The following is a 23,927-nucleotide window of genomic DNA, read 5'->3' as shown; positions in this document are numbered from 1 at the left end:
ATATAACTATTATAATGCTGCTCCTATGTACATGAACATAACTACCATACACTGCTCCTATGTACACTGTACTATACACTGCTCCTATGTACACTGTACTATAATACTGCTCCTATGTACAAAAATATAACTACTATAATACTGCTCATATGTATACAAATATTACTACTATAATACTGACTCCTTTGTGCAAGAATATAACAACTACAATACTGCCCCTATGTACAAGAATATAATTACTATAATTCTGCCCTATGTACAAGAATATAACTACTATAATACTGCCCTCTATCTGCAAGAATATAACTATTATAATGCTGCTCCTATGTACATGAACATACTTACTATACACTGCTCCTATGTACACTGTACTATACACTACTCCTAAGTACACTGTACTATAATACTGCTCCTATGTACAAGAATATAACTGCTATAATACTGCTCCTATGTAAACAAATATAACTACTATAATACTGCCCGTATGTACAAGAATATAATTAATATAATTCTGCCCTATGTACAAGAATATAACTACTATAATACTGCCCATTATCTGCAAGAATATTTCTATTATAATGCTGCTCCTATGTACATGAACATAACTACTATACACTGCTCCTATGTACAAGAATATACAGTTGTGGCCAAAAGTATTGACACCCCTGCAATTTTGTCAGATAATACTCAGTTTCTTCCCGAAAATGATTGCAAACACAAATTCTTTGGTATTATTATGTTCACTTAATTTGTCTTAAATGAAAAAACACAAAAGAGAATGAAGCAAAAAGCAAAACATTGATCATTTCACACAAAACTCCAAAAATGGGCCAGACAAAAGTATTGACACCCTCAGCCTAATACTTGGTTGCACAACCTTTAGCCAAAATAACTGCGACCAACCGCTTCCGGTAACCATCAATGAGTTTCTTACAATGCTCTGCTGGAATTTTAGACCATTCTTCTTTGGCAAACTGCTCCAGGTCCCTGATATTTGAAGGGTGCCTTCTCCAAACTGCCATTTTTAGATCTCTCCACAGTTGTTCTATGGGATTCAGGTCTGGACTCATTGCTGGCCACCTTAGAAGTCTCCAGTGCTTTCTCTCAAACCATTTTCTAGTGCTTTTTAAAGTGTGTTTTGGGTCATTGTCCTGCTGGAAGACCCATGACCTCTGAGGGAGACCTAGCTTTCTCACACTGGGCTCTACATTATGCTGCAAAATTTGCTGGTAGTCTTCAGACTTCATAATGCCATGCACACGGTCATGCAGTAAAGTGCCAGAGGCAGCAAAGCAACCCCAAAACATCAGGGAACCTCCGCCATCTTTGACTGTAGGGACCGTGTTTTTTTCTTTGAATGCCTCTTTTTTCCTCCTGTAAACTCTATGTTGATGCCTTTGCCCAAAAAGCTCTACTTTTGTCTCATCTGACCAGAGAACATTCTTCCAAAACGTTTTAGGCTTTTTCAGGTAAGTTTTGGTAAACTCCAGCCTGGCTTTTTTATGTCTCGGGGTAAGAAGTGGGGTCTTCCTGGGTCTCCTACCATACAGTCCCTTTTCATTCAGACGCTGATGGATAGTACGGGTTGACACTGTTGTACCCTCAGACTGCAGAGCAGCTTGAACTTGTTTGGATGTTAGTCGAGGTTCTTTATCCAACATCCGCACAATCTTGCGTTGAAATCTTGTCAATTTTTCTTTTCCGTCCACATCTAGGGAGGTTAGCCACAGTGCCATGGGCTTTAAACTTCTTGATGACACTGCGCACAGTAGACACAGGAACATTCAGGTCTTTGGAGATGGACTTGTAGCCTTGAGATTGCTCATGCTTCCTCACAATTTGGTTTCTCAAGTCCTCAGACAGTTCTTTGGTCTTCTTTCTTTTCTCCATGCTCAATGTGGTACACACAAGGACACAGGACAGAGGTTGAGTCAACTTTAATCCATGTCAACTGGCTGCAAGTGTGATTTAGTTATTGCCAACACCTGTTAGGTGCCACAGGTAAGTTACAGGTGCTGTTATTTACACAAATTAGAGAAGCATCACGTGATTTTTCGAACAGTGCCAATACTTTTGTCCACCCTCTTTTTTATGTTTGGTATGGAATTATATCCAATTTGGCTTTAGGACAATTCTTTTTGTGTTTTTTCATTTAAGACAAATTAAATGAAGATAATAATACCAAAGAATTTGTGTTTGCAATCATTTTCAGGAAGAAACTGAGTATTATCTGACAAAATTGCAGGGGTGTCAATACTTTTGGCCACAACTGTAACTACTATAATACTGCTCCTATGTATACAAATATAACTACTATACACTGCTCCTATGTGCAGAAATATAACTACTATAATACTACCCCCCTATCTACAAGAATATAACTACTATAATACTGCTCCTATGTATCCAAATATAACTACTATAATACTGACTCCTATGTGCAAGAATATAACTACCATAATACTGCCCCTATGTACAAGAATATAATTACTACTAGATGGTGGCCCGATTCTATTGCATCGGATATTCTAGAGTCTCTGTTAAAATAAAAAATAGTGATATACTCACTTCCCGACGGCCCCCGGACTCTTTCTCTCCTTTCACCACGCTCCCGGCATCTTCCGGTCCCAGTAATGCTTAGTGCGAAACACCGCTGATGACGTCGCGCTCTCGCGAGAGTGACGTCATCTCTGGCCCTTCTCGCTAAGCATTACTGGGACCGGAAGATGCCGGGAGCGTGGTGAGAGGAGGGACAGAGTCCGGGGGTCGTCGGAAGGTGAGTATATAACTATTTTTTATTTTAATAGAGACTCTAGAATACCCGATGCGATAGAATCAGGCCACCATCTAGTGTGTTATACTCCTGTTACATCCAGAGCTGCTGTCACTGTTCTGTTGTTACCTAATATATTGTACTCCAGTTACAGCCAGAGCTGCAGTCACTGTTCTGCTGTTACCTAAAGTATTGTACTCCAGTTACACCCAGATCTGCAGTCACTGTTCTGCTGTTATCTAATGTATTGTACTCCAGTTACTCCCAGAGCTGCAGTCACTGTTCTGCTGTTACCTAATGTACTCCTGTTGCACCCAGAGCTGCAGTCACTGTTCTGTTGTTGCCTAATGTATTGTAGTCCAGTTACACCCAGAGCTGCAGTCACCGTACTGATCTTACCTAATGTATTATACTCCTGTTACAGCCAGAGCTGCAGTCACTGTTCAGATCTTACCAAATGTATTGTACTCAAGATACACCCAGAGCTGCAGTCACTGTTCAAATCTTTCCTAATGTATTGTACTCCAGTTACACCCAGAGCTGCAGTCATTGGTCAGATCTTACCTAATGTATTGTACTCCAGTTACACCCAGAGCTGCATTCACTTTTCTGCTGTCACCTAATGTATTGTACGCAAGTTAGACCCAGAGCTGCAGTCACTGTTCTGCTGTTACCTAATGTATTATACTCCAGTTACACCCAGAGCTGCTATCACTGTTCTGCTGTTACCTAATGTATTGTACTCCAGTTACACCCAGATCTGCAGTCACTGTTCTGCTGTTATCTAATGTATTGTACTCCAGTTACTCCCAGAGCTGCAGTCACTGTTCTGCTGTTACCTAATGTACTCCTGTTACACCCAGAGCTGCAGTCACTGTTCAGATCTTACCTAATGTATTGTACTCCAGTTACACCCAGAGCTGCATTCACTTTTCTGCTGTCACCTAATGTATTGTATGCAAGTTACACCCAGAGCTGCAGTCACTGTTCTGCTGTCACCTAATGTATTGTACTCCAGTTGTGCTCTCTGGAAAAAACTCTATCGCATTGCATAAGTTCAGACATTTGTTCAACAGGTGGCAACACCTCTCGTGCAGCTCTGCGTTCGCGCAAACGCCGATCAACCTGAATGGCTAATGACATAGAATCGTCAAGACCAGAGAGAACAGGAAATCCCACCATAGTATCTTTTACGGCTTCTGACAACCCCTTCTGAAAGAGAGCAGCCAAGGCATTATCATTCCAGGTAGTAAGTACTGCCCACTTTCGGAATTTTTGACAGTACAATTCTGCAGAATCACGACCCTGGCTCAATGCCAGCAGGGTCTTTTCAGCCTGATCAATGGCATTAGGTTCGTCATACAACAACCCCAAGGCCTGAAAAAATGCGTCCACATTAGTCAGAATAGGATCATCTGGTTTCAAAGAAAACGCCCAATCCTGGGGATCGCCACACAGCAAAGAGATGACAATTTTAACCTGCTGCGTGGAGCTCCCTGACGAGTTAGGCTTCAAGGCAAAAAATAATTTACAATTATTTTTGAAATTCAAAAATTTAGACCTATCCCCAAAAAATACATCAGGTGTAGGAATCTTTGGTTCAGCAGCATGTGAATGAGCAAGGTAGGCGGAAATTCCCCGCACTTCCGCAGCGAGCTGCTCCACACGATCAGACAATTGCTTTAGAGATATAGAGGAAAAAATATACACACTTTTTTTTTTTTTTTTTTTTTTTACAATTCTTTCCTGCTATTGAGTACCCTAGGATCTGCGGTATGGCGGGTGATTCTGTTATGAGTGAGTCACCGTAGGAGGCAAAAGCAGAAATACAAGCTAAGTCCAGAAAACCAGAGAAGTTGGCAACTATCAGATTGCAGACCCCTGAACCTATCAACACAACTAGCAGTAGCTGTGGGGGGTTCCTACGATACCCTAGACCCCTCGATCACAGCCGGAGAATTAAATAGGCCTAAAGAAAGAAAGGGGAAATCTAAACTGCCCCAGAGCAGACCCCAAAGCAATAGGCAGCCCCCAACATATAATGACGGTGAAGCAAGATGAAAACACTAACACAGACAGAAAGATAGAGTGAGCAAAGACGGGGCCCAAAACTACCTAGATAGGAAAGGACAGGAAGGCTGCTGTCTGCAATCTGCCAAAACCCTATCAAAGACATAAGCCAACAAGCTGATATGAAAAAGGCCCTGAAGCAGCTAGGCTTCAAAAACTAAATCAGCACTCAGGTATTTTCAGAAGACAGAGCTAAAGGAATTCAGCACACCCCAGCAGGGAATGGCAGAAATCCAGAAAAACAAAGCAAAACAAAGTCAAAGCACCAATGCAAAAGGCCGAGCAGCAAACTTAGCTTTAGAGGAGCAGGAATTCAGACTGGTCTCCAAGGATCCCACAGAGAAATCACCCGCAGGGCAGAAGGGCGTCGGCAGCCTTATATCCAGTCAGTAACTCCACTCAGCCAGTCATCATCATCAGCCTCAGGTGCCTGATAATCAGGCTCACTACCTTTCTTTACCAGAAGAGGGAGTTCCTCGGGCCTCAGTAATGAAGGGGAAAATGAACTCACAACAGTACCTCCCCCTTGAGGAGGGGTCACCGAACCCTCAACTACGCCACCAGGGCGATCAGGGTGAGCCCGATGAAAGGCACGCACCAATCTTTTGGCATGAATATCAGAGGCAGAGACCCAGGAATTATCCTCCTGACCATAACCCTTCCACTTAACCAAATACTGGAGTCTCCGTCTAGCCAGACGGGAATCCAGTACTTAATCTACCTCATATTCCATGTTACCTTCAACCAATACAGGGTCTGGAGGTGCCACCCCCGGAACAACAGGTTCAACAAACCTCTTCAACAAAGATTTATGGAACGCATTATGGATTTTAAATGTGACAGGAAGAGCCAAACGAAAAGAGACCGGATTAATAATCTCCATAATCTTGTAAGGTCCAATAAATCTAGGCTTAAACTTAGGAGAAGCCACCTTCATAGCAATATTTTTTGATGATAACCACACCATATCACCAACCTTAAACTGGGGACCAATGGTCCTATGTCGGTTGGAAAACCGCTGGGCCTTTTCCTGGGAGAGAGATAACTTATCCACCACTTGGTCCCAGATCTGGTGCATTCTCTCCACCACAGTGTCAACACCTGGGCAGGCAGAGGGCTCCACCTGCCCTGAAGAAAATCGAGGATGAAACCCAAAGTTACAAAAAAAAGGTGACATCAAAGTGGCAGAACTAGCTCTATTACCAGGGGAAGAGTCTTGAGGAGATTATTTGCATATTCCCAGTGCCTTCTGGGATAAGTGAAGAGTCTCCGCGAGCTCAACGATCACTGGGTTTTGGCCGTTGCAGCTGAAAAGAGGAAATCGGAAAACCAGGGGAAGAGTCTTGAGGAGGTCATTTGCATATTCCCAGTGCCTTCTGGGATAAGTGAAGAGTCTCCGCGAGCTCAACGATCACTGGGTTTTGGCCGTTGCAGCTGAAAAGAGGAAATCGGAAAACCAGGGGAAGAGTCTTGAGGAGATCATTTGCATATTCCCAGTGCCTTCTGGGATAAGTGAAGAGTCTCCGCGAGCTCAACGATCACTGGGTTTTGGCCGTTGCAGCTGAAAAGAGGAAATCGGAAAAACCGCGCGCCGACATTTTGGCTCATCTTTCATCGTTTTTAAGAAATCTCAAGATGGAAGAGGCCAGGAGCCATTTGGTGAGCTGCATTTCTTGCTACATGTTCACAGATTTACCAGTGGAAAAGCCAAACTTCACATGCCACAAATGCAAGCTTGTGTCCCTGTTGGAGGAAAAGTTGCAAAATCTCGAAGAGAGGTTAGCTACGTTGAAGATCATTAAGGAAGGTGAAGAGTTCTTGGACAGAGCAGAATTATCTCTTCATGTTACAGAAAGAGAAGAAATTCGAAGTGCACCTGAAGAAACAGAGGAATGGAGACATGTGACCCAGAGAAGCAGGAGGATCAGGAGGCAGTCAGCACCCATACTGCTCAGGAACCAGTACCAGGCTCTCACGCAGGAAAACGATGAAGAAATACATCAGGATAAGACTTGCCAACAAACAGCAACCTTGTAAGCCTTCGGAGTCCTCCTGGATGGAGAAAGAAAAATGTTGTGAAGAAGAAACGGAGAGTGGTGGTCATGGGGGATTCCCTGTTGAGAGGAACAGAGGCCGCTATCTGCAGACCGGATATAACTTCAAGAGAAATGTGCTGTCTTCCAGGTGCAAAAATTAAAGATATGTCTGACAGGATATCAGGACTCTTCAGACCTACAGATGACTACCCATTCCTGCTACTACATGTGGGGACAAATGACACCGCAAGAAACGACCTGGAAACCATCTGCAGAGACTATGAAGACTTAGGTAAGAAAGTGAAAGAACTGGGAGCGCAGGTGGTCTTCTCTTCCATCCTCCCAGTGGATGGCCATGGAACAAGGAGGTGGAATAAGATTCTGCAGGTGAACAACTGGCTACGTCAATGGTGCCGTCAGCAACGATTTGGATTTCTGGATCACGGCGTGAACTACTTATACGATGGACTACTTGCTAGAGATGGGGTGCACCTTACGAAGACTGGAAAGCATGTATTTGGAAGTTGCCTTGCTACACTTGTAAGGAGAGCTTTAAACTAGAACAACATGGGAAGGGAAGCAAAAGACCAGAAAAAGCCATACACCTGACAAATGCTATTGAGAACTCTGCTATTAGAAGTGGAAAGGAAGAACAAAGACGAAAGAATCTAATTAATAAAAATATTGGAGAAAGAGAAACCAATCACAAACTAAAGTGTTTCTATACTAATACACCAAGCATGGGCAACAAACAAGGAGAATTGGAACTACTAACACAGGAAAAGAAATATGATGTCATTGGAATCACTGAAACTTGGTGGGACAATACACATGATTGGAATACAAGACTAGAAGGATACAACTTATTTGCAAGAAACAGACTTGATAAACGAGGAGGGGGTGTCGCATTGTATGTTAGAAACGCGTATATCTGCACAGAGATTGAAGCTTCAGAGACTGGGAGTTCTGTGGAAACTGTTTGGGTAAGAATACAAGGACAGAACAATGGAAAGGACACCATTGTAGGCATTTACTACAGGCCGCCTGTGCAAGCTGAAGATATGGATGAACTCTTTATGCATCAAATGGCCAAGTTCTCCAAAAAATATGACATAGTTGTCATGGGAGATTTCAACTATCCAGACATTTGTTGGGAATCTCTCTCAGGCAAAACTAACAGGTCAAGGAAATTCTTATCCTCTCTTGCTGACAACTTTATCTTCCAAAAGGTAAGGGAGAAAACAAGGGGAACTGCTACCTTGGATCTAATCCTTATAAACAGGGAGGAAATGGTTGAGGAGGTAAAAGTGGCTGGGACCCTAGGAGGTAGCGACCATGCTATTTTAGAATTTTGGATAACTAGAGGCGGAAGACCTGTGAAGACTCAGACGTCAAGGTTAGATTTCAGAAAGGCAGATTTTAAGGGATTCAGAAAGAGAATTGGAGGGATCCAATGGCTGGATATCCTTAAAGACAAAAATGTCCAGGAAGGATGGGAAATCTTGAAAAATGAAATTCTCAAAGCACAGTTGTTAACAATTCCAAAAAGAGGGAAGAATAGGAAGCATTTAAGGAAACCAGGATGGATGAACACAGAACTTAAACATATGCTAAAAAGGAAGAAAAAAATGTTTATAAAATGGAAAGAGGGAGGCATATCTAAAGAAGAATATAATGCTGTCTGCAGAACCTGCAGGGCACAAATCAGATTATCTAAAGCTGAAAATGAATTGAGGCTTGCAAGAGATGTCAAAAGCAATAATAAAGGATTTTGGGGATATGTCAAAAGTAAAAGAAAAATCAAAGATGCTATAGGATTTTTACAGGATGAAAATGATGAAATGGTAAGACAGGATGTTGAGAAGGCTGAACTTTTAAATTCCTATTTTGCATCTGTTTTCTCTCAGAAAGGAAATGTAACATCAACTGTTATTCACTGTCCTATTAAGGGAATAGAAGAATCCAGGATATCTATAAACAGAAAGATAGTGAGGAAACACTTAGCTAACCTAAATGAATTCAAGTCTCCAGGTCCAGATGAATTACACCCCAGAGTACTGAAGGAGATAGCAGAATAAATTTTTGAACCCCTCTCCATAATCTTTGAAAATTCTTGGAGAACAGGAGAAGTGCCAGAAGAGCAAATGTTGTTCCTATCTTCAAAAAGGGGAAGAAGGTGGACCCAGGCAACTATAGGCCGGTGAGTCTGACTTCAATACCAGGAAAGATCTTTGAACAAATTATTAAACAACATGTATGTCAATACCTGGATAAGAATGAAGTGATTAAACAGAGTCAGCATGGGTTTGTAACTAATAAGTCATGTCACACTAACTTAATTTCCTTCTATGACGGTATCACTGATTGGGTGGATCAAGGAAATGCTGTAGATAAAGTATATCTTGACTTCAGCAAAGCATTTGACAAAGTCTCTCATACAATCCTTATTGAAAAAATGACTAAGTATGGAATGGACAAGGCAACTGTTAGGTGGATTCATAACTGGCTTAGTGATCGGACCCAAAGAGTGGTCGTAAATGGCTGCACATCCAGTTGGAAGAATGTCTCAAGTGGGGTACCACAGGGCTCTGTCCTGGGCCCTGTATTGTTCAACATCTTTATCAACGATTTAGATGAAGGAATTGAGGGTAGACTGATTAAATTTGCTGATGACACAAAGCTAGGAGGGATAGCTAATACTAGAGAAGAGAGAGAGAGGATTCAAAAAGATTTAAATAAACTGGAGAAGTGGGCAGCAACTAACAGAATGGTTTTTAACAGGGAGAAATGCAAAGTACTACATCTGGGCAATAAAAATGAAAAAAGCATATATAGAATGGGAGGAATAGGGCTAAGTGACAGCACATGTGAAAAAGACTTGGGTATACTAATAGATCACAGACTGCAGCAAAAAAGGCAAATGCAATTCTAGGATGTATTAACAGAAGTATACAGTCTAGATCACGTGAAGTCATTATTTTCCTCTACTCCTCTTTGGTCAGACCTCATCTGGAATATTGTGTCCAGTTTTGGGCACCACATTTTAAAAAAGACATCAACAAACTGGAGCAAGTTCAGAAAAGAGCGACCAGAATGGTGACCGGTCTGCAAACCCTGTCTTATGAGGAAAGGTTGCAGGATTTGGGAATGTTTAGTTTGCAAAAGAGAAGACTGAGAGGAGACTTAATAGCTGTCTACAAATATCTAAAGGGCTGTCACATTGTAGAAGGATCAACTTTATTCTCATTTGCACAAGGAAAGACTAGAAGCAATGGGATGAAACTGAATGGGAGGAGACACAAATTAGATATTAGAAAAAACTTTTTGACAGTTAGAGTGATCAATGAGTGGAACAGGCTGCCACGAGAAGTGGTGAGTTCTCCTTTAATGGAAGTCTTCAAACAGAGGCTGGACAGACATCTGACTGGGATGATTTAGCGAATCCTGCCTTGAGCAGGGGGTTGGACCAGATGGCCCAGGAGGTCCCTTCCAACTCTACGGTTCTATGATTCTATGATTATTTAAAGCAAATTCGGCCAAGGGCAAAAATGAAACCCAATCATCCTGATCAGCAGAAATAAAACCTCAAATATGACTCCAAGGTCTGGTTTGTTCTCTCTGTCTGCCCATTGGTCTGAGGGTGAAAAGCAGAGGAGAAGGACAACTGAATTCCCAGCCTGGAACAGAAAGTTCTCCAAAATCTAGACACAAACTGGACTCCTCTGTCAGATACAATGTTCTCAGGAATCCCGTGCAAACGAACCACCTGTTGTAAAAACAGGGGCACCAACTCAGAGGAAGACGGCAACTTAGGGAGTGGTACAAGATGAACCATCTTAGAGAACCTATCACAAATCACCCAAATAACAGTCATCCTTTGAGAGACAGGCATATCAGAGATGAAATCCATTGAAATATGGGTCCATGGCCTCTTGGGGACAGGCAAAGGCATCAACAACCCACTAGAGCGAGAACACGATTTAGACCGGGAGCACGTCCCACAGGACTGCACAAAATTCCTGCCATCACGAGACAAGGAGGGCCACCAAAAAAACCGACTCACCAGATCTCTAGTACCAAAAATACCAGGATGACCAGCCAAAGCAGAGCAATGAACTTCAGACATCACTCTCTTCTTCCACTGGTCAGGAACATACAACTTTCCACTGGGACAACGCTCAGGTTTGTCCTACTGGAACTCTTCCAGAGCACGTCTCAAATCGGGCGAGATGGCAGAAAGAACTACCCCTTCGCCTAAGATGGTAGCAGGCTTGGTCACCACAGGAGAATCAGCAAAGAAGCTTCTAGAGAGGGCGTCTGCCTTGACATTCTTCGTTCCAGGAAGAAAAGAAACCACAAAATCAAAACGTGTAAAAAACAAGGCCCACCTAGCCTGTCTAGGGTTCAAGCGCTTAGCCGACTCTAGGTAAATCAAATTCTTGTGGTCAGTGAGGACCACGACTTGATGCTTAGCTCCCTCCAACCAATGTCTCCACTCCTCAAATGCCCATTTCATGGCCAACAGTTCCCTATTCCCCACATCATAGTTACGTTCAGATGGAGAGAACTTTCGGGAAAAGAAAGCACAGGGATTCATTTTAGATGTTACAGGATCCTTTTGGGACAAAACAGCTCCTGCACCAATCTCAGAAGCATCCACCTCTACCTGGAAAGGAAGTGAGACATCAGGTTGCCGCAAAACCAGGGCGGAGGTGAATCTTCGCTTCAGCTCCTGAAAGGAAGAAACAGCCTCCGGAGACCAATTTAACACATCAGCACTAAGAGTCAAATCAGTCAATGGCTTGGCAATACTAGAAAATTTTGCTTTAAATTTCCGATAAAAATTAGCAAAACCCAAAAACTTCTGGAGGGCCTTCAAAGACGTGGGCTGAACCCAATCGTAAATGGCCTGTACCTTGGCCGGGTCCATTTCAATAGTTGACGGGGACAAAATAAATCCCAAAAAAGAAATCCTCTGTACTCCAAAAAGGCATTTAGATCCTTTGACATACAGGGAATTCTCCCTCAAGATCCGGAACACAGTCCGAATATGTTCCACATGAGAATCCCAATCCTTGGAGAAGATCAAAATATCATCCAGATAGATAATCAAAAATTTATCGACAAAATCTCGGAAAATATCGTTCATGAAGCACTGGAAGACAGAAGGGGCATTAGTGAGCCCAAAAGGCATCACCAGGTACTCAAAATGTCCCTCCGGAGTATTAAACACCGTCTTCCATTCATCCCCATGCTTAATGCGAATAAGATTATACGCCCCCCTGAGGTCAAGCTTGGTAAACCAGCAAGCACCTTTAACTCTGGAGAATAGATCAGAAATCAGGGGTAATGGATACTGATATTTAACAGTAATTTTGTTGAGGGCACGATAATCAATACAAGGTCTTAATGATCCATCCTTTTTGGCTACAAAAAAAAACGGGCACCTAAGGGTGACGAGGATGGTCTAATATGACCCTTCTCCAACGCCTCCTTAATATAGGATCGCATAGCCTCGTGCTCGGGTACAGATAAATTGAAGAGCCGACCCTTGGGAAATTTACACCCCGGGCTCAGTTCAATTGCACAGTCATAACTCCTATGAGGAGGCAGAGACGCAGACTCATTCTCACTAAATACATCATAAAAGTCCGCCAAATAATCAGGAACATCATGCGACTGAGGAGAGGTGGAAAACACCGGAGCCTCACTAAAGGCACACTGACAACCCCACCTCACCACAGACACAGATTTCCAATCCAAAACTGGATTATGAATTTGTAACCAGGGAAACCCCAGAACAATAGTATCATGCAGATTATGCAACACCAAAAATCTGTAATTTTCTTGATGGTCTGGGGCGACCCGCATTACCACCTGGGTCCAAAACTGAGGTTTATTTTTAGCCAAAGGAGTAGCATCAATCCCCCTCAAAGGGATAGGCGTCTGCAGAGGTGTCATCGGAAATCCACAACGTTTAGCAAAATCCAAGTCCATTAGGTTTAGGGCTGCTCCCGAATCCACAAAAGCCTTGGCGGAAAATGTGGACAGGGAGCAGATCAGAGTAATAGCCAGAAGAAACTTAGGTTGAACACCCCCAACAGAAAACGTGTGTGCAAAGCGTTTCTCTCATTTAGGACAGACAGAAATAATATGCGAGGCATCTCCACAGAAAAAACACAACTTATTACGCCTTCTGAACTCCTGACGATGCTCTCTGGAAAAAACTCTATCGCATTGCATAAGTTCAGACATTTGTTCAACAGGTGGCAACACCTCTTGTGCAGCTCTGTGTTCGCGCAAACGTCGATCAACCTGAATGGCTAATGACATAGAATCGTCAAGACCAGAGGGAACAGGAAATCGCACCATAGTATCTTTTACGGCTTCTGACAACCCCTTCCGAAAGAGAGCAGCCAAGGCATTATCATTCCAGGTAGTAAGTACTGCCCACTTTCGGAATTTTTGACAGTACAATTCTGCAGAATCACGACCCTGGCTCAATGCCAGCAGGGTCTTTTCAGCCTGATCAATGGCATTAGGTTCGTCATACAACAACCCCAAGGCCTGAAAAAATGCATCCACAATAGTCAGAATAGGATCATCTGGTTTCAAAGAAAACGCCCAATCCTGGGGATCGCCACGCAGCAAAGAGATGACAATTTTAACCTGCTGCATGGAGCTCCCTGACGAGTTAGGCTTCAAGGCAAAAATTAATTTACAATTATTTTTGAAATTCAAAAATTTAGACCGATCCCCAAAAAATACATCAGGTGTAGGAATCTTTGGTTCAGCAGCATGTGAATGAGCAAGGTAGGCGGAAATTCCCCGCACTTCCGCAGCGAGCTGCTCCACACGATCAGACAATTGCATTAGAGATATAGAGGAAAAAATATACACACTTTTTTTTTTTTTTTTTTTTTACAATTCTTTCCTGCTATTGAGTACCCTAGGATCTGCGGTATGGCGGGTGATTCTGTTATGAGTGAGTCACCGTAGGAGGCAAAAGCAGAAATACAAGCTAAGTCCAGAAAACCAGAGAAGTTGGCAACTATCAGATTGCAGACCCCTGAACCTATCAACACAACTAGCAGTAGCCGTGGGGGGTTCCTACGATGCCCTAGACCCCTCGATCACAGCCGGAGAATTAAATAGGCCTAAAGAAAGAAAAGGGAAATCTAAACTGCCCCAGAGCAGACCCCAAAGCAATAGGCAGCCCCCAACATATAATGACGGTGAAGCAAGATGAAAACACTAACACAGACAGAAAGATAGACTGAGCAAAGACGGGGCCCAAAACTACCTAGATACGAAAGGACAGGAAGGCTGCTGTCTGCAATCTGCCAAAACCCTATCAAAGACAAGTCAACAAGCTGATATGAAAAAGGCCCTGAAGCAGCTAGGACAGGACCGGACAGGAAGGCTGCTGTCTGCAATCTGCCAAAACCCTATCAAAGACAAGCCAACAAGCTGATATGAAAAAGGCCCTGAAGCAGCTAGGCTTCAAAAACTAAATCAGCACTCAGGTATTTTCAGAAGACAGAGCTAAAGGAATTCAGCACACCCCAGCAGGGAATGGCAGAAATCCAGAAAAACAAAGCAAAACAAAGTCAAAGCACCAATGCAAAAGGCCGAGCAGCAAACTTAGCTTTAGAGGAGCAGGAATTCAGACTGGTCTCCAAGGATCCCACAGAGAAATCACCCGCAGGGCAGAAGGGCGTCGGCAGCCTTATATCCAGTCAGTAACTCCACTCAGCCAGTCATCATCATCAGCCTCAGGTGTCTGATAATCAGGCTCACTACCTTTCTTTACCAGAAGAGGGAGTTCCTCGGGCCTCAGTAATGAAGGGGAAAATGAACTCACAACACCCAGAGCTGCTATCACTGTTCTACTGTTACCTAATGTATTGTACTCCAGTTACTCCCAGAGCTGCAGTCACTGTTCTGCTGTTACCTAATGTACTCCTGTTGCACCCAGAGCTGCAGTCACTGTTCTGCTGTTACCTAATGTATTGTAGTCCAGTTACACCCAGAGCTGCAGTCACCGTACTGCTCTTACCTAATGTATTATACTCCGGTTACAGCCAGAGGTGCAGTCACTGTTCAGATCTTACCAAATGTATTGTACTCAAGTTACACCCAGAGCTGCTGGCACTGTTCTGCTGTTATCTAATGTATTGTACTCCTGTTACAGCCAGAGCTGCAGTCACTGTTCAAATCTTACCTAATGTATTGTACTCAAGTTACACCCAGAGCTGCAGTCACTGTTCAGATCTTACCTAATGTATTGTACTCCAGTTACACCCAGAGCTGCGTTCACTTTTCTGCTGTCACCTAATGTATTGTACGCAAGTTACACCCAGAGCTGCAGTCACTGTTCTACTGTTACCTAATTACCTAATGTATTGTACTCCAGAATATGTACAGGACTGTGCCTGTGTAATGAGCAATGCAGCAGTGATGCCTTTAACGGCTGTAATGTGCCTGTACAATAAGCAATGCGGCCGTGTTGCCACGACGACTAAGCAACTGTCGCTGATTGGTCGCTGCCTAATTGCTGCGACCAATCAGCGAGGTGGGATTTCCATTACAGACAGACAGACAGAATTAGACAATTATACAGTAGATAATTCTGACCCTATGTACAAGAATATAACTACTATAATACTGCCCTCTATCTGCAAGAATATAACTATTATAATGCTGCTCCTCTGTACATTAACATAACTACTATACACTGCTCCTATGTACACTGTACTATACACTGCTCCTATGTACACTGTACTATAATACTGCTCCTATGTACAAGAATATAACTACTATAATACTGCTCCTATGTATACAAATATAACTACTATAATACTACCCCCTTATGTACAAGAATATAACTACTATAATACTGCTCCTATGTACACAAATATAACTACTATAATACTGCGCCTATGTACACATATATAACTGCTATAATACTGCCCCCAATACATATGACACTATATAATGTTATTATGGGTCTGGTAGACAAACTAGTTCAGCACAAACCATTAAGCAGTTAAATAATAGACAGCTGTGGAGACATGTGAGGAATCGTTCCTGAAAGACTCCCAATGTGCACTCTCTCTAGAGATGCCACCTGAGCCCCATGCTCTCTAGATACATTGCAGTATGTAGCAGAGAAAGGTTTGGCACCTTCATAGTTATACTTGTAGAGAAGACGTTGAAGGTCACCTACTCCTTTGGAAATAAATGCAGATTTTTTCCCAGATCCATCATCATTAGCACCAACACATTTTGTTATTATTATTATTATTATGCATTTATATAGCGCCATTCATTCCATGGTGCTTTACATGTGAAAAGGGGAAATATAGACAGGTACAATAAACATGTGTAAGACATTGTGTAAGACATTTAGATACAAGGACATACAAATCACAATGGCTGATTATAAAGTTCCTATTAGAGCCTTGGACAACAGGGATCCAGCCCCGTAGGTCATAGAATCATAGAATCGTAGAGTTGGAAGGGACCTCCTGGGCCATCTGGTCCAACCCCCTGCTCAAAGTCTTTCCTCTGTTATTGGGTGCTGAAACTTCCCTCCCCTGAGAAACTTCCATTGTTAGCATGGTGGGATTGAAATAGGCAAAGGTTTACAGAAAACGATAAAAGAAACAACTGGATCACCTATTGTGGGTGTCCAAACCTGAATGTTGGGGGATTTTGCTCTTTATTCTTTAGGGCCCTCTATCATTGATGGTTACCAATATTTATAATGTGCCTGCAGGGCTCACAGTATTCAGATTTGAAGTCCGGAGCCATGTAAAAAGAAAAAACTGAAAATAGCCCCAAGTATCCAAGGAAGACCCAAGGAAGATACTTAATGTTTGGTTATTTGCCCTTAGTCATTGGTTTGTCATGTTACTAATGATACCTAAATGCTACCGCATAGTTCAGTTTTTTTATGTATTTTTACATCGACATGTCTTCCAAACTTTCATTATAGAGACCAAAGCACAGTACCTGGGTAGCAGAGTAGTCAAATGCCACGTCAAACATGTAGGACTTCTCACGGGAACGGTTGGCTCTCAAAATGTCATCAGGGTCTTCCATTGGATCCATAAGAACCACCATCTGCAAGGATTTATTACACAGATTCATAACTTTCAGTAACTGGATCATGAAAAACCTTCTGAAGAATTATATATACCCCATGGTTCATCTCTCCTAAGAGAAGACAATACTTACTGTATATTGTTTGATAGACCCTGTTTTCTTACTCTTCAGTTTTACATAATGTTGTATTGTCTGCTCAATAATCTACTATACCCATTGGTGTATTAGCCATGCAGCTACTATGGATCTCACGTGATGGGTTGTCTAATGGTCAACCATGCTACCAAGCACATTTCTTAAATCTGTCCTTGATTGAGTGGATTTTCATAATCTCCAAATCTACAATCAAGTGGTAACGATGGGCTATGTACTGATGTCATGAATGGGAAGAGGGACTGAAGCTACACAAAATCTTTACATAACTGTTCGATATTTCCTTCAAACGCTCTTCAAAGCTTGCACGCCTTGCCAAGAAGGTTATCTCTCATGTTGACAAGGGCCCAGGTTAGAGAAATCCAAAAAAGTCTGATTCTGTTTTCCACTGACATCTACCATTAGGGCAGAGTTGTGCCATGCCTGTACACATTGCACAATTGACTAGTCCCAGCAAAATTGTCCTGGTCATTTAATGCATATGGGCACCATAAGAAGCAAATCCAGTGCCTGATATTTTTGCATATATTTCCTAATTGACCCTTTTCACAGAATTACTTAAGTGTTCCATACAGAATAGATAATGATGGTTCAGCTGATCGTTCAGCCAGCATCTATCTCTCCTGACTCCTCCATACAACGGATTACTCTACTGAGTGTTGCTATATTCTCTATGAGAGAGCCACTGCTGGACTCCTCTGATGGCAGCTTATCTTACAAAGAACTAAAGGGTTGGCAGTCCAAATTTGGACATGCCGGATCATTATCTTCCCCAACATCATATTTTGGGGAGATTAAGTATGCCCCCATACCCTTTCGACTGTTGGCTAAGCCATCAGATATTGGTCAGTTTTTCCAACGTTAGCCTATAGAGTATGGGGCCATTGGTCTTCTTCCATACTGGCCCAACTTTACTACAGCCACCCACAGTAGGAGGCAAGTTCCATGTGTTTCTTACATTCTTTGGCCTTTTTCACTACAATTTTGTTGCTCCTCATTCATTGTCAAGATTCCTCCTCTTTTGAAATTTGCATACACCAGACAGTCCATCTGTTTGTACCAGTGACATTCGGCACCCATTTTGCTAAGAGGTCGTGTTCCTCAAGGAGTAACATCTATGATATTATTCAGAGGAAACCTTCACATCAGTAAATGAGTGGGGACTTTGTGAGCTGATGGTATTAAGCAGCATTGTCTCTAAATTATTCTAAGTCAGATAAGAGATTATTCCAGAAATGATGCCAAGCTGAACAGACACTACACTGTGCCAGACTCCAAACTGGTACACCTGAGCATATGTAACCAGACAATGGCCACTTTCACTCCTCCACCAGATGGTGTTACCTCAGCGCTACCTGGAACAAAGACAACTATTTAGTCTGACCCCAGCTGTTACTGGAGGACATACAAAGAGGAATTTATGGAAGATTTTCCTGACAGTGACGATTTTCTGGCTATGCCATGTTGATGTATAAAATATACAACCACAGGTTAAGTACCCTACAGGTAGGTAGACATTGGATTGAAGGGGTGTAAAATCAGACTTTTTATGGAATTTGGACATCAGTCTACTGGTCAATTTTTGCTTACAGAGGGTAACTCAACTAGAGAGCAATTGGGGAATCTGACAAGTCCATGCCCCCTTGTGAAGGTTAAAGTTGAGGAACACATACCAGTTACAGATTGTCAACCTTACTGAGTCAAAAAGGTTCACATCCAACTCCAACCCAATAGAGACACATCAAACTTCGAATATACAACTAACACTAATTCTTTAGAGAAACAAGAGATCCACATTTAACCCCAACCCAATAGAGACACAAAAGGTCCAAACAAGACTCCAGCCTATAGAGACAGAAAAGGTCTACATCTAACATCGACCATATAGAGACAGAGTCCACATCTAATTGTAACCTTTTGAACCACATGGAATACCACCTATATACTATCCACATCCAAAGTCAATCCATTCTCCAAATCTAACCACATAGAGACAAAGCGGGTCCAACCTGACAGAAATACAAAGTGTCTACATCCAACGACAGCCCACTAGAGATACAAAGATTCTACATCCAGGATCAACCTTTAGAGTCTTGAAGAGTCCCCATCTAATGCTATCCCTATTAGGATACAGTGTCCATATCCAAGCCAACCTTTAGAAGTACAAAGGGTCCACAATCAACTCTTACCCTATAGAGACAGAAAGGGACCAATTCCAGCACCAACACTATAGACAAACAATATGGCCACATCCAACATGAACCCTATACACATACAATGGATCCAAACATAATACCAACCAAATGGAGATACAAACAGTCCAGATTCATGTCAACCAATAGCGCTCTAAAGGGCGCACATCCGATTCTCACCCTACACAGACACAAGCTAACACTAATCCTGTAGACATATAAATTGTTCATATCCAACTCTAACCATACAGAGTCAAGAGGATCCAAACTTAGCATACCCTATAGATGAACCAATGTCAAAGTCAGCCCTATAGAGATACAAACATCCCCATCTAATGTCAACTTACACAAGGGGTCCACATCTAACTCCAACCATATGGAGATAGAGGGCCCAAACCCAGCATACTCTATGAAGGAACCAAGGTCAAGGTCAGGCCTATAAAGATACAAGGATCTACATCCAACGTCAACCTATACACAAGATCCACATTGATTCGACCCCTGTAGAGATACAAGGGGTCCACATCTGATCTTAGCTTATACAGGATAACGGGTTCACATCCAACTCTAACTATTTAAAGACACAAAGAGTCCCATGTCTACAGAGAAACAATGGGTCCACATTAGTGATGAGCGAGTATACTTGTTGCTCGGGTTTTCCCTAGCATGCTTGGGTGACCTCCGAGTATTTTGGCGTGTTCGGAGATTTCGTTTGTGTGGAAGCATCTGCATGATCTGCGGCTGCTGGACAGGCTGAATACATGTGGAGATTCCCTAACAAACAGGCATTTCTCACAAGTATTCAGCCTGTCCATCATTCGCAAATCATGCAGCTGAGACGACACAAACTAAATCTCAGAGAACGCCAAAATACACAGTATACACAAGTATACTCGCTCATCACTAGTCCACATACATCAACCTATAGAGAAACCAAGACTCCAAAGTCAAAGTCAACCCTATAGAGATACAAATGGTTCACATCAATCCTCATCTTATACAAAGGGTCCACATCCAACTCTAAACATATCTTGACACAGAGGGTCAAAACCCTGCATACTTTAGAGATACAATGGGTCCACATACAACGTCAATCTATAAAGGTACAAAGAGTCCAAATCCACACCCTGTTACTTTGAACGTAGGACCGACCCTCCCTGGCAACATAATGCTATTGTTATACACTTTCTTTATTTCATCCCCCACTTAGTATCTTAATTGTCCCCTCTGGTAAAATGCTATCGCCTTAATTATCCTTTGCAGATCACAAGAAGCCATGGCTATAAGATGTCTCAAGGAGCCATCTGGTTGTTACATGGGAAGTTGTGTAATCCCAGTCTCGTGTCTTACTCCTTAAGGGTCTTACATCTGCCATATGTTATGGAAGGGTGCTGGGGCACCAGAGCATGGCGGCGAAGACAGAAGGAGGCTGATCTGCGCACATATACACACACCTCGTCATTGTATGAGGAAAGCAGAGCTAGGCTTAAATTCACAAAGATGATGAAAAATTTATTTTACATGACAGCAGTTGCCTATATTGGCTACTCCCTAGCCACGAATATATGTATGTATATACTCCGGATAGGGAAACGTAGGGAAAGCCAAGAAGCAGGTGATGGCTGAGAGAGGTCATTAATGCTGCTAAGCGTTATATACTAACTCTAATCACAATATATGGTAGTATAGGTGGTAGAATATCTCTAAAGGGCATCTCTCTACCAGAATGTCTAGAAGACCCCTTGAGAAAAGGAAAGACCCCTTAGAGACCTGGGTGAACTCTTCTTATCCCTTCAGTCCTCTTCACTCCCAGCTGGTGCCTCAGACAATTAGACGGTCTGGTTAGGGAGCCAGTATTTTTTTTTCTTTTGGGGGGGGGGGGGTTTGATGTCTGTATGTTGTGGGGTCTACATTAGTTTAGGTGATATGGGTCTGTATTTAGGGAGTCAGTGATCTGTCTCATTTGAGGTTTGTATCTGTTTAGGGGGTTCTGGTCTGAAAACTATTGATTTCGGGGGTCTGTATTTGTTTAGGAAATCAGTATTTATTTAGAGGGTCTGGTCTGGAGTCTATATTAATTTGGGGTATGGTCTTAGCTTTGCATTTCTTTAGATGGTCTGATCTGGAGTTTGTCTTATCTGGCCTGGGGACTATTAGTTTAGAGTGTCTAGGGTTTTCAATAATTTAGGAGACTGGTCTGGGATCTGAATTAGTTTAGGGAGTCTGGTCTGGGTTCTATATTAATTTAGGACGTCTGGGTTCAGTAATAATTTAAGGGATCTGGCCTGGGGTCTATACTAGTTTAAGAAAAATGATCTTGGATCTGTACTAGTTTATGGGGTCTGGTCTGGTGCCTCTATTAGATTTGGAGCTCTGAAATCTGTATTAATTTAGAGGGTCTAGTCAGGGATCTTTATTAGTTTAGAGGCTCTGATCTGGGGTCCGCATTAGTTTTAGGGGTCTGTTCTGTGTTCTGTATTAGTTTAGGAGGTGTAGTCTGGGATCTGTATTATTTTAGTTGGTCTGATCTGAGTATTGTATTAATTTAAGGGGTTTGTATAAGCGCCCACCAGTAATAGCGCCCACCAGGAATAGTGTCCATCAGGAATATTGTCTACCCATAATAGTACCCACCAGGAATAGTGTCCATCAGGAATAGCGTCCACCCGTAATAGCGCCCACCAGGAACACTGCCCACCAGGAATATTATCCACCAGTAATAGTGCCCACCAGGAATATTATCGACCAGTAATAGTGCCCACCAGGAATAGTGTCTACCCATAATAGTTAGTGCCAACTAGTCATAGTGTCCACCCGTAAAAGTGCCCACCAGGAATCAAGAAGGCAGCCTTCTCAATCTAACTATGCACCAGTAATAGCGCCCACCAGGAATAGTGCCCATCAGTAACAGAGCCCACCAGTAATAGTGTCCACCAGGAATAGTATACACCAGGAATAGTATACACCAGGAATAGTGCCCACCAGGAATAGTGTCCACCCGTAATAGTGCCCACCCGTTATAGTGTCCACCAGGAATAGCATTCACCAGTAATAGTGCCCACTAGGAATAGCGCCCACCAGGAATAGTATCCACCAGGAATAGTGTCCACCTGTAATAGTGCCCACCAGTAATAGTGCCTACCCGTAATAGTGCCCACCAGGAATAGTGTCCACCCGTAATAGTGCCCACCAGTAATAGTGCCCACCAGGAATAGCGTCCACCAGGAATAGCGTCCACCAGGAATAGTGTCCACCAGGAATAGTGCCTACCAGGAATAGTGTCCACCCGTAAAAGTGCCCACCAGGAATAGTGTCCACACATAATAGTGCCCACCAGAGAATAGTGTCCACCCGTAATAGTGTCCACCATGAATAGTGCCCACCAGTAATAGTGCAGACCAGTAATCGTGTCCATCAGGAATAGTGTCCACCAGGAATAATGTCCACCTGTAATAGTGCCCACCAGTAATGGCGCCCAACTTTAATAGTGCATGCTTGTAACAGTGCCCGCCATTAATAGTGCCCATCTGTAATAGTGGTTGTTTGTAATCGTGCCCGCCTGTAATAATGCCCAACTCTAATAATTCTCACCAGTAATATTGGCCATCTGTAACAGTGCCCACTTCTATTAGTGCTCATCCCTAGTAGCGCTGCAGGTGGAAGCCGTAGCGTGCAAGTCATGAACTGACAGCCATGAATATCGTACAGATATGACCAGCAATTACTGGAGTTGTTGGTTTTGGTCTCCAGTAACACGATCGGCCTCACCTGTTCATCCACCTTGTGGGCGATGATGGTGGCTCCTTCCACCAACTCCGTCTCATTGATGGGCCGGACACGGAGAGCGACCTGTTGTGGTAAAAAAAGGAGACAATTGCCAGTGTCATCATAACCATAATATATTATGTGTATAGAGGACGACAACTCCCAACATAGCATAATACATTACGTTATAGTCTGTATATAGAGGACTACAACTCCCAACATAGCATAATACATTACGTTATATTCTGTATATAGAGGACTACAACTCCCAACATAGCATAATACATTACGTTATATTCTGTATATAGAGGACTACAACTCCCAACATAGCATAATACATTACGTTATATTCTGTATATAGAGGACTACAACTCCCAACATAGCATAATACATTACGTTATATTCTGTATATAGAGGACTACAACTCCCAACATAGCATAATACATTACGTTATATTCTGTATATAGAGGACTACAACTCCCAACATAGCATAATACATTACGTTATATTCTGTATATAGAGGACTACAACTCCCAACATAGCATAATACATTACGTTATAGTCTGTATATAGAGGACTACAACTCCCAACATAGCATAATACATTACGTTATAGTCTGTATATAGAGGACTACAACTCCCAACATAGCATAATACATTACGTTATATTCTGTATATAGAGGACTACAACTCCCAACATAGCATAATACATTACGTTATAGTCTGTATATAGAGGACTACAACTCCCAACATAGCATAATACATTACGTTATATTCTGTATATAGAGGACTACAACTCCCAACATAGCATAATACATTACGTTATATT

The 23,927-nt window shown here is 42.5% G+C and overlaps 1 protein-coding gene across 1 annotated transcript in view; it reads right to left on the bottom strand.

The window, feature by feature from the left end:
• The window catches only part of KIF19 (kinesin family member 19), a 102,967-nt gene that overhangs the window by 74,867 nt on the left and 4,173 nt on the right, over positions 1–23,927 (bottom strand). Inside the window, exons 2-3 of the mRNA XM_073560421.1 lie at positions 23,103–23,183; positions 16,897–17,007 (exon numbers count right to left, since the gene is read on the bottom strand). Of these exons, the coding sequence (XP_073416522.1) occupies positions 16,897–17,007; positions 23,103–23,183 (192 nt within the window). The remainder of the gene's footprint in view (positions 1–16,896; positions 17,008–23,102; positions 23,184–23,927) is intronic.

Source organism: Dendrobates tinctorius, unplaced genomic scaffold (genome assembly GCF_039654945.1).
Source record: "Dendrobates tinctorius isolate UK_male_01 unplaced genomic scaffold, ASM3965494v1 ptg000014l, whole genome shotgun sequence".
Classification (NCBI taxonomy): domain Eukaryota; kingdom Metazoa; phylum Chordata; class Amphibia; order Anura; family Dendrobatidae; genus Dendrobates; species Dendrobates tinctorius.
This window is presented reverse-complemented; position numbering and strand designations above follow the sequence as displayed.